Source organism: Arachis stenosperma, chromosome 3, assembly GCF_014773155.1.
Source record: "Arachis stenosperma cultivar V10309 chromosome 3, arast.V10309.gnm1.PFL2, whole genome shotgun sequence".
Lineage (NCBI taxonomy): Eukaryota > Viridiplantae > Streptophyta > Magnoliopsida > Fabales > Fabaceae > Arachis > Arachis stenosperma.
Genome location: NC_080379.1, coordinates 95,028,727 through 95,040,812, shown reverse-complemented (window position 1 = coordinate 95,040,812; position 12,086 = coordinate 95,028,727). Strand labels below are relative to the sequence as shown.

The following is a 12,086-nucleotide window of genomic DNA, read 5'->3' as shown; positions in this document are numbered from 1 at the left end:
TGCGCTTAAAGTTGTCTTTCTAAAACTTTTACAGAAAACTGCCTTTTCGCATTATTTTATCATTTTTATTAAAATATTATTTTTAATTAAATATTATTATTTAATATTTTATTATTATTTATTATTTTATTATTAAATTTTCGAAAATTAACCTTCCTTTACCTTTTTACCTTTAAAATTCACTTTTTACCCCGGTAACTTTTAATATTTCTACTTTAACCACCCTAACTTTCAGAAATTATCAAATAACCCCTTAAACACCAAAAATTTTACTTCCTTGCCCTTTTAAGGATTTAAGGCCTGTTCTTCATTGTTCTTCATCAAACTCAAAGTGTTCTTCATCACACTCAAAGTGTTCTTCATATTCTTCATAAATTCTTCAGATTCTTTCTCTGTTTTTACCCGTTTTTTAGTCTTTTCAGCAACCGATTTTTACCATAATTCATAATAAATTAGAAGCCACTAAAACCCCATATTTTCTGCATAATTTTAACACAAATTGAACTTCAATTTAAGCCTAGGGTTTCGTTTTTCCAGCTGCCCCAAGAACATGAACTTTAAAGCTTGAATTTCGTCAAATTTCATCAAAATTTCACCAAATTTTCACCAAGAATCAATCATATATGCAACCAATTTTTAGCACAGCCAAATCATACAACATTCACACAATTCAAACAAAAATAATCAAGATTAATTTCGTGACACCCTACCTGATTTTGCTGCTCCTAATTCAGTTAGACTTTCAGGTGGTCCTTTAGCACTTTTTCCTCCTAAATCACATCAAGAACAACTTTAAATCCAAAAACTCTCAACTAACCAAATCTCACTCAGCATGTCAGGAAGTGATTTCTAACCTTAGACTTGCTGGAAAGTCACGTTTCTTGGCCCTCAAGTCAAGTTAAGCATGATTCCTAAGGAAGAACATCAAGAAAACACATGTTTGAGCATGTTTCCTTGAAACCGAATCAAAAGAGAGATGGTGCAGCCAACTCACCTTGATTCCAGCCTTAATAAGTCATATGATCATGTGGAGAAAGAAGAGAGGATCATTTTGGTTGGATTGGAATTTTGATTTGAGTTTTAGTTCAGCAGAAATCAAGCTTTGAAGATTTGGAACTAAGAACTTTTCTCTCTTTTTCTCTCTTGGAAATTTCGGCCACAAGGAGCAAATGAACCAGCCTTGGGGGTTTTGGGGGTGTAGGGTGAGTTGTGATTGGTTGGCTCGGAGGTGGATTAAAATAATATTAAAATATCTCAGGTGTATAACTACTAAAACTAGGTGTATCGGAACACTTGTGAAAACATCTCTAAAAATTATTTTCTGAGCTACTAGCATAAATGACACTAGTAACATATTTATTATGAGAATAAAACATGTATGATGAGGCCTTAGCATTGCTAAAGTCATCAGAGAGTGCTGGTGCTAAACTGCACCAGTAAATTGTGAACTCGGTTAAACCGATTTTCTATTTTTAACTAAAACTGACCAGGTAACCTTATAATATTATTCAAGCAGCTTCTAATACTAATATAATGATAATATTACCCTATTATCTCTCTTCTCTCATGAATCTAGTCCGGTTTGTCAAACTGAGACTATTTACGAAAAACCGGATCAAAATTCCTAACCGATACGGTTCAAAAACTATGTTCTTCGTGACTGCGTTATCGAGCTTGCCTTGGAAAAGGTTCTAGCTTAAAGATGACATAATGAAAATGAGGATTGAAATACTTGATGATATATCAGAGGTTCTCCTCTTACTGATTCTCCGGAGAAATCCGTACTTTCAGAAAAGATCTCGCGTACTCGAAAATCAGGGTTGTTACATTCTACCCTCATAAAAGAAAATTTTGTCCTCAATATTTCAGTTACCTGAGAATAGATGCGGATAATCAACTTTCATCTTATCTTCCAGTTCCCAGGTGTGCTCTTCTTTTTCTCTTTGTCCCCAAGCTACTTTGACTAGGCGAACAGTTTTGCCTCTTAGCTGCTTATCACTTCTTTCTACGATCTGAACTAGTGATGCTTGATATGTTAAATCGTTTTGTAACTGTACTGTATCTGGTTGTAAAATGTGATTTTTGTCGGAAATATATTTCTTAAGTTGCGAGACATGAAAAACATCATGAAGGTTTGACAGATATGGAGAATGGCTATTTGATACGCTACTAGACCGACTCTTTTAAGTATTTGGAAAGGTCGTATGTATCGAGGGTTAAGCTTTTTAGTCTTAAGGGCTCTACCTATTCCAGTAGTCGGGGTTACTTTAAGAAAAACATGGTCTCCCTCACTAAACACTAAGGGTCTACGTCTATTATCGGCATAGCTCTTTTGACGGCTTTGTGCTATCTGGATCTTCTGACGAATTCCCTTTATCTTCTCTGTAGTTTCTTGAACTAAGTCTGGACCCAAGATACTAGCTTCTCCGTCATCATTCCAACACAATGGTGTCTGACATCTTCTTCCGTAGAGAGCTTCATAAGGTGCCATCCCAATACTTTGTTGGTAGCTGTTATTGTAGACGAATTCGATCAAGGGCAAATACTTATCCCAACTGCCTTGGTTATCTAACACACAAGATCTTAGCATGTCTTCTAATGTTTGGATTGTCCGCTCTGATTGTCCGTCTGTCTGAGGATGGTATGCTGTACACATGTGCAATTCTATCCCCAACGCTTTCTGGAAAGCTCCCTAGAATCTGGAAGTAAACCTCGGATCTCGATCTGAAACAATGGACGAAGGTATCCCGTGCAATTGTACGATTTCTTAAATATATATCCGTGCCAGCCTTTCTAAAGTATAGTCAACTCGAATCGGAAGGAAATGCGCTGATTTTGTTAACCTGTCCACAATTATCCAAATAGCATCATGCCTTATTGAGGTCCTTGGCAATCCCGTGACAAAATCCATAGTGATCTGCTCCCATTTCCATTGGGGTATTTCCAAGGGTTGCAGGGTTCCTAACGGCTTCTGATGTTCCACCTTCACTCTCTGGCAGGTTAAACATTTTGAGACATAGTCAGCAACCTCTTTCTTTAAGTCCGGCCACCAGAACATTTGTTTCAAATCTTGATACATCTTTGTCACTCCAGGATGCATGGAGAATCTACTTTGATGAGCTTCTACAAGAATCCTCCATCGCAAATCTCCAGGGCTAGGCACACAAATCCTGTTCTTGTACCTCCAGAGACTGCTACGATCTTGTTTTACAGCTTCTGGTTCCTCTACTTTCATCCGTCTCAGCATCGTCATCATTTCTGAATCCTGTGTTTATGCTTGCTGAATACTAATCTTAAAATCTGGTGTTATATGCAATTGGGCCAGACGGACTCCACTTGACGTTTCAGTCATAGTCAATTTAAGGTTCTCAAATTCTGCAAGTAGCTTTTCTTCCTTTATCATCATCCAAGAGATACTCAAATTCTTCCTGCTTAAAGCGTCCACCATGTTCGCTTTCCCTGGGTGATAACTTAACTTGAAATCATAGTCCTTCAAAAATTCCATCCACCTTCACTGTCGCATATTAAGATCTTTCTGGTCAAAGATATACTTTAAACTTTTGTGGTCGGAGAAAACTTCTAGTTGAGCGCCATACAAATAGTGTCTCCAGATCTTCAGAGCAAACACTACTGCAGCCAACTCCAAGTCATGCGTTGGATAATTTCATTCATGAGGTCTCAGCTGCCGGGAAGCATAAGCCACCACATTCTTGTCTTGCATCAGCATACACCCAAGTCCTTTATGAGAGGCGTCACAGTATACTTCAAATGGTTTCTGTGGGTCGGGTAGTACTAATACAGGTGCAGTTGTTAACTTTTCCTTAAGTATGTTGAAACTTCTATCACACTCAGCTGTCCAAACGAACGGAACTTCCTTTCGTGTAAGGTAAGTCAGAGGTAAGGCTATCTATGAAAACCCTCTAATAAACCTCCGGTAATATCCAGCAAGTCCGAGAAAACTCCGAACTTCTGTAACGGTTGTAGGTGGTTCCCATTGCACTACTGCTTCAATTTTTGAAGGATCCATTGCAATTCCTCCCTGTGATATGACATGTCCCAAAAATGCCACCTTATTTGTCCAAAATTCACACTTTGATAGTTTAGCATATAACTTCCGAGTCCTTAGTATCTGTAATACAATCCTTAAATGTTCTTCATGCTCTCTTTCTATCTTCAAATAGATGAGAATATCGTCTATGAAAACTACTACGAACTGATCAAGGTACAGACGGAAAATACGATTCATGTAATCCATGAAAATCACAGGAGCATTAGTTAGTCCAAATGACATAACCGTATACTCATAGTGACTATATCGAGTTCTAAATGCAGTCTTCGGTATATCTGATTCTTTTACTCGAATCTGGTGATAGCCCGATCGCAAATTAATCTTCGAGAACACAGTTGCACCTTTCAACTGATCCATCAAATCATCTATCCGTGGAAGTGGATACTTGTTCTTGATAATGACTTTATTTAACTGTCGGTAATCTACGCAAAGTCTCATTCTACCATCCTTCTTCTTTACTAGAAATACCGGAGCTCCCCAAGGTGATGCACTGGGACGAATAAATTTCTTTCCAAGTAGCTCATCCAACTGCTTCTTTAACTCTGTAAGTTCCAATGGTGACATCCGGTACGGTGCTATGGAAATCGGTCCGGTTCCAGTTACTAGTTCAATGCTTAATTCTATCTCTCGCTGAGGAGGAAACTCAGGTATGTCGTCCGAGAAAACATCGGGAAATCCTTCACCACTCGGATTCGTTCTAAGCTTAATTCACTGTCATTCGAGCTAGCCGCTAACAGAACATACCCCTCACAATCACTCCCGTCTAAGGTAACTCTTACAGAATTCAGATATAAAGTATGAGACAAAAATGGTTTAATATCTAAACCATTAGATGGAATAACAGCAGTTCTTTCATAGCAATCAAGGAAAACATGATACTTAGATAACCAATATAATCCTAGAATAACTTCTAAACCACATAGAGGCAAACAGATTAGATCATGTATAAAAGTCCTGTTCCTAATAGTGAATGGTACTTGCAGGCACGCTAAACTGGTCAAAGCATTTTGGGATGTAGGGGTATGGACAATTAGATCAAAGTTCAACTCAGAGAAATGTATTCCCAACTCACGAGCAACAGTTAAAGAAATAAAGGAATGCGATGCACCCGAATCATATAGTACAGTTAGAAATCGATTTTTAACATAACACTGATCTTGGATCAGGGCGTCTGATTGCATAGCATCATCAGCAGTCATAGCAAACACTCGACCTTGTTGCTGGGTTCGCGCTGGATTCTGAGTAAACCTCTTTGAGCAATTCTTAGCCATATGTCCTGGTTTATTACAAATATAACACTTGGATGTTCCAAACAAGCAGGGTCTATTACCATGATCTTTCCCACACTGCCTACATGCAGTATTCACTTGTGCCTGTTGGGGTCGTTTACCATTATCCTGCCTTGGTCTACCCCTGTTTCCACCCATAGCGCGAGCAGGAGCGTTACCAACTTGTGGATTCCTTCGCTGTGGCACACCAGGTGTCTTGAAGTTTGTCCTTCGTGGTTGCCAATTATAACTATTGTAGTTCCTTGGTGGAAATCCTTGACGACTTGCTTTAGATGCAATTACCTTCTTAGCACATTCTTCCACTAACTTACACTTATTAACCAGCTCACCAAAATCTCGTATCTCCAATGGGACTACTGAACTCATTAGATCCTCACGAAGACCCCCTTCGAACTTTAAGCACTTCCATCCTTCAAAATCAGCAGGATTCCCTTGGCAAATCTTGGAGAAACGGCACAAGTCATCAAACTTATGGGCATATTCTGCAACAGTTGTGTTACCCTGTTTCAGCTGCATAAGTTACATCTCCTTAGCATCACGAGCTGCCCTCGGAAAATACTTCTTATAAAATTCATCCTTAAAAGTATTCCAAGGAACATCGCCTTCATCTTGTTGCAACAGTCGCTGTATCCCCTGCCACCAATGCTCAGCTTCTCCTTCCAGCATATAAGTAGTGAACTCCACGTGTTGGCTGATGAGCGGATAATTTATACGCTTTTTGGCATTGTTTTTAGTATGTTTTAGTTAGTTTTTATTATATTTTTATTAGTTTTTAGTTAAAATTCACTTTTCTGGACTTTACTATGAGTTTGTGTATTTTTCTGTGATTTCAGATATTTTCTGGCAGGAATTGAGGGACCTGAGCAAAAATCTGATTCAGAGACTGAAAAGGACTGCAGATGCTGTTGGATTCTGACCTCCCTACACTCGAAGTAGATTTTCTAGAGCTACAGAAGCCCAATTGGCGCGCTCTCAACGGCGTTAGAAAGTAGACATCCTGGGCTTTCCATCAATATATAATAGTCTATACTTTGCTCAAGCTTTGATGGCCCAAATCGGCGTTCCAAATCAGCTCAAAACTGCCCGGCGTTAAACGCCGGAACTGGCACAAGAATGGGAGTTAAACGCCCAAACTGGCACAAAAACTGGCGTTTAACTCCAAGAAAAGTCTCTACACATGAAGCTTCAATGCTCAGCCCAAGCACACAAGTGGGGGAAGTGGATTTTATGTCATTACTCATTTCTGTAAACCCTAGGCTACTACTTCTCTACAAATAGGACCCTTTTTGTTATTGTATTTTCATCGGGGGGGGGGGGTCTTAGATCATCTTTAGATCTTTGAATCTTTTGATCACACTCTGGGGGCTGGCCTCACGCCATGCCTAGACCTTGTTCTTATGTATTTTCAACGGTGGGTTTCTACACACCATAGATTAAGGTGTGAGCTCTGCTGTACCTCGAGTATTAATGCAATTACTATTGTTCTTCTATTCAATTCAGCTTGTTCTTATTCTAAGATATTCATTCGCACCCAGAACATGATGTGATGATTATGTGACGCTCATCATCATTCTCACTTATGAACGCGTGCCTGACAACCACTCCCGTTCTACAAGCAACAAGGCTTGACTGTTTATCTCTTGGATTCCTTAATCAGAATCTTCGTGGTATAAGCTAGAATTGATGGCGGCATTCAAGAGAATCCGGAAGGTCTAAACTTTGTCTGTGGTATTCTGAGTAGGATTCAATGATTGAATGACTGTGACGAGCTTCAAACTCCTGAAGGCTGGGCGTTAGTGACAGACGCAAAAGAATCAATGGATTTTATTCCAACCTGATTGAGAACCGACAGATGATTAGTCGTGCCGTGACAGAGTGCTTGAACATTTTCACTGAGAGGACGGACTGTAGCCACTGACAACGGTGATGCCCAACATACAGCTTGCCATGGAAAGGAGTAAGAAGGATTGGATGAAGACAGTAGGAAAGCAGAGAGACGGAAGGGACAAAGCATCTCCATTCGTTTATCTGAAATTCTCACCAATGAATTACATAAGTATCTCTATCTTTTTTTTATGCTTTATTCATAAATCATCCATAACCATTTGAATCTGCCTGACTGAGATTTACAAGATGACGATAGCTTGCTTCATACCAACAATCTCCGTGGGATCGACCCTTACTCGCGTAAGGTTTATTACTTGGACGACCCAGTGCACTTGTTGGTTAGTTGTGTGAAGTTGTGAAATTATGTTTAGACCATGGTATTGAACACCAAGTTATTGGAGCCATTACCGGGGCTTGTTTAAGTTGTGAAAATTAGAGATCACAATTTTGTGCACCAAGTTTTTGGCGCCGTTGCCGGGGATTGTTTTGAGTTTGGACAACTGACAGTTCATCTTGTTGCTTAGATTAGGTATTTATCTTCAGAGTTCTTAAAGAATGAATTCTAGTGTTTCAAGGTGATGTTCTTATCATCACCAAAGCTGATTGATTCTCATCAATTTAGCTCTTGAATGCAATGTCCTGCTGAAACTTGGCTAGCCATGTCTAATTTCTTTAGACTAAAGCTTTAGACTAACATTGCATGATTCCTGGAATTCTCATTAAGAATTTTGATACCTTTATTTTCTTTTCCACTTAATTTTCGAAAAATCCAAAAAAAAAAATTACAAAATCATAAAAACCAAAAATATTCTCATGTTTCTTGTTGAGTCTAGTGTCCCATTTTAAGTTTGGTGTCAATTGCATATTTCTGTTCTTCTTGCATTCATTCATGTGTCTTAAGTGATCTTCAAGATGTTCTTGATGATTTCCTTGCTCTGATCTTTAAATTCTCTTGTCTTGAGTATTTTTGTTGTTTCTCATATGCATTCTCATTTTGTTAGTGTCAGTAGTATACAAACTTCTAAGTTTGGTGTCTTGCATGCATTGTTTATTTGATTTTAGTTACATTTTGATTATTCCTCATTATTAAAAATCCAAAAACATTTTAATTTGTGTCTTTTCAAGTCATTAATACAGAGAATTGAAGATTCAGAACATATTACACAGAAAAAGGCTGGGCGTTTAAACTGCCCAGTGAAGAAGGCAGACTGGCGTTTAAACGCCAGCTAGGGTGCCTGGCTGGGCGTTTAACGCCCAAAAGGGTAGTGTTTTGGGCGTTAAACGCCAGAATGTGCACCATTCTGGGCGTTTACCGCCAGGATGGCACAAGAGGGAAGATTCTGTTTTTAATTCAATTTTTTTTTTTCAGGTTTTCAAAATTTTTCAAAATCAAATCTTTTTCAAATCATATCTTTTCAATCATATGTTTTCAAAATCAATTTCTTTCCATTTTCAAAAATACTTGCTATCAATTAATGATTTGATTCAACATTTCAAGTATGTTGCCTTTTCTGTTGAGAAAGGTTTAATGTTTGAATCATATCTTTCTTTGTTAGCTAAGTCATTAATTTTTAAAAATCAAATCTTTTTAAATTGTTTATCAAATCATATCTTCTCAATCACATCTTTTTAAAAACCATAACTTTTCAATCATATCTTTTTAATCATATCTTTTTCAAAATAGTTTTCAATCATATCTTTTTGATTTCTAATTTCAAAATCTTTTTCAAAAATCACTTGATTTCTTTCCTACTCTTAGTTTTCGAAAATCAATTAGTATTTTTCAAAATGTTTTTAAAATCTTTTACTTAATTTTCGAAAATTTCTTCCCCTCTTCTCACATCCTTCTATTTATGGACTAACACTATTCCTCAATGAACAATTCGAACTCCATCTTTCTTGATAAGTTCGAATTCTTCTACTTCTTCCTTCTATTTTTCTTTTCCTCTGACACCTCAAGGAATCTCTATACTGTGACATAGAGGATTCCATATTTTCTTGTTCTCTTCTCTTTCATATGAGCAGGAGCAAAGACAAAAGCATTCTTGTTGAGGCTGACCCTGAACCTGAAAGGACCTTGAAGTGAAAGCTAAGAGAAGCTAAGGCACAACTCTCTGTAGAGGACCTAACAGAAATCTTCAAAGAAGAAGAACCCATGGCAGTCGAAAACAACAACAATGCCAACAATGCAAGGAAGGTGCTGGGTGACTTCACTGGACCTACTCCCGACTTCTATGGGAGAAGCATCTCTATCCCTACCACTGGAGCAAACAACTTTGAGCTTAAGCCTCAATTAGTTTCTCTAATGCAACAGAATTGCAAGTTCCATGGACTTCCATTGGAAGATCCTCATCAGTTTTTAGCTGAGTTCTTGCAAATCTGTGACACTGTCAAGACCAATGGGGTTGACCCTGAGGTTTACAGACTTATGCTATTCCCTTTTGCTGTAAGAGACAAAGCTAGGATATGGTTGGATTCACAACCTAAAGAAAGCATGAACTCTTGGGAAAAGCTAGTCAATGCCTTCTTGGCAAAGTTCTTTCCACCTCAAAAATTGAGTAAGCTTAGAGTGGAAGTCCAAACCTTCAGACAGAAGGAAGGTGAATCCCTCTATGAAGCTTGGGAAAGATACAAACAATTAATCAGAAAGTGTCCCTCTGACATGCTTTCTGAATGGAGCATCATAGGTATTTTCTATGATGGTCTGTCTGAACTGTCCAAGATGTCTTTGGATAGCTCTGCTGGAGGATCTCATCATCTGAAAAAGATGCCTACAGGAGCTCAAGAACTGATTGAAATGGTTGCAAATAACCAATTCATGTACACTTTTGAAAGGAATCCTGTGAACAATGGGACAAATCAGAGGAAAGGAGTTCTTGAGATTTATACTCTGAATGCCATATTGGCTCAGAACAAGATATTGACTCAGCAAGTCAATTTGATTTCTCAAAGTCTGTCTGGAATGCAAAATGCACCAGGCAGTACTAAGGATGCTTCATCTGAAGAAGAAGCTTATGATCCTAAGAACCCTTCAATGGAAGAGGTGAATTACATGGGAGAACCCTATGGAAACACCTATAATTCTTCATGGAGAAATCATCCAAATCTCTCATGGAAGGATCAACAGAGACCTCAACAAGGTTTCAACAATAATAATGGTAGAAGAAACAGGTTTAGCAATGGCAAGCCTTTTCCATCATCTTCTCAGCAACAGACAGAGAATTCTAAGCAGAGCCACTCTGACTTAGCAACCATGGTCTCTGATCTAATTAAAACCACTCAAAGTTTCATGACTGAAACAAGGTCCTCCATTAGGAATCTGGAGGCACAAGTGGAACAGCTGAGTAAGAAAGTTACTGAACTCCCTCCTAGTACTCTTCCAAGCAATACAGAAGAGAATCCAAAAGGAGAATGCAAGGCCATTAACATGACCCACATGGCCGAACTTGGAGAAGAGGAAGAGGCAGTGATCGCCACTGAGGAAGACCTCAATGGACGTCCACTGGCCTCCAATGAGTTCCCTAATGAGGAACCATAGGAATCTGAGGCTCACAATGAGACCATAGAGATTCCATTGGATTTACTTCTGCCTTTCATGAGCTCTGATGAGTATTCTTCCTCTGAAGAGGATGAATATGTCACTGAAGAGCAAGTTTCTAAATACCTTGGAGCAATCATGAAGCTAAATAACAAGTTATTTGGTAATGAGATTTGGGAGGATGAACCCCCTTTGCTCACCAAAGAACTGGATGACTTGTCTAAGCAGAGATTACCTCAAAAGAGACAGGACCCTGGGAAGTTTTCAATACCTTGTACCATAGGCACCATGACCTTTAAGAAGGCTCTGTGTGACTTAGGGTCAAGTATAAACCTCATGCCTCTCTCTGTAATGGAGAAGCTAGGGATCTTTGAGGTGCAAGCTGGAAGAATCTCACTGGAGATGGCAGACAATTCAAGAAAACAAGCTTATGGACTTGTAGAGGATGTTCTGGTAAAGATTGAAGACCATTACATCCCTGCTAATTTCATAGTCCTAGAGACTGGGAAGTGCATGGATGAATCCATCATCCTTGGCAGACCCTTTCTAGCCACAGCAAAGGCTGTGATCAATGTTGACAGAGGTGAATTGATCATTCAAGTGAATGAAGAATCCTTTGTGTTTAAGGCTCAAGGATATCCCTCTGTTACCATGGAGAGAAAGCATGAAGAGCTTCTCTCAAAACAGAGTCAAACAGAGCCTCCACAGCCAAACTCTAAGTTTGGTGTTGAGAGGCCACAACCAACTTCTAAGTTTGGTGTTGAACCCCCACATTCAAACTCTAAGTTTGGTGTTGGAAGGTTTCAACATTGCTCTGAGCATTCGTGAGGCTCCATGAGAGCCCACTGTCAAGCTACTGACATTAAAGAAGCGCTTGTTGGGAGGCAACCCAATGTTATATTTATATAGTTTTCCTTTGTTATTTTATGTTTTCTGTAGGTTGATGATCATGGAAAGTCACAAAATTAATTGAAAAAGCAAAAACAGAATGAAAAATAGAAAGAAAAATAGCACACCCTGGAGGAAGACCTTGCTGGCGTTTAAACGCCAGTAAGGGCAGCAAATGGGCGTTTAACGCCCAGTCTGGCACCATTCTGGACGTTTAACGCCAGAAAGGGGCACCAGACTGGCGTTAAACACCAGGAAAAGGGCAAGAAGCTGGCGTTAAATGCCAGAAAGGGGCACCAGCCCGGCGTTTAACGCCAGAATTGGCATAGAGAGCATTTTCGCTCGCCACTTGGTGCAGGGATGACTTTTCCTTGACACCTCAGGATCTGTGGACCCCACAGGATCCCCACCTACC

At 39.1% G+C, this 12,086-nt stretch overlaps 1 protein-coding gene and 1 non-coding gene across 2 annotated transcripts; both read right to left on the bottom strand.

Annotated features, from left to right (window-relative positions):
- Positions 1 to 4,689: 4,689 nt before the first annotated feature.
- LOC130966420 (uncharacterized) lies at positions 4,690 to 5,874 on the bottom strand. The gene has a single exon (XM_057891225.1). The coding sequence runs from the start codon at positions 5,872 to 5,874 to the stop codon at positions 4,690 to 4,692; it is 1,185 nt and encodes a 394-aa protein (XP_057747208.1).
- A 3,931-nt stretch (positions 5,875 to 9,805) lies between these two features.
- On the bottom strand, positions 9,806 to 9,913 carry LOC130972313 (small nucleolar RNA R71). The gene has a single exon (XR_009083500.1). It is a non-coding gene; the product is annotated as a small nucleolar RNA R71 (small nucleolar RNA).
- Between the last annotated feature and the right edge of the window lie 2,173 nt (positions 9,914 to 12,086).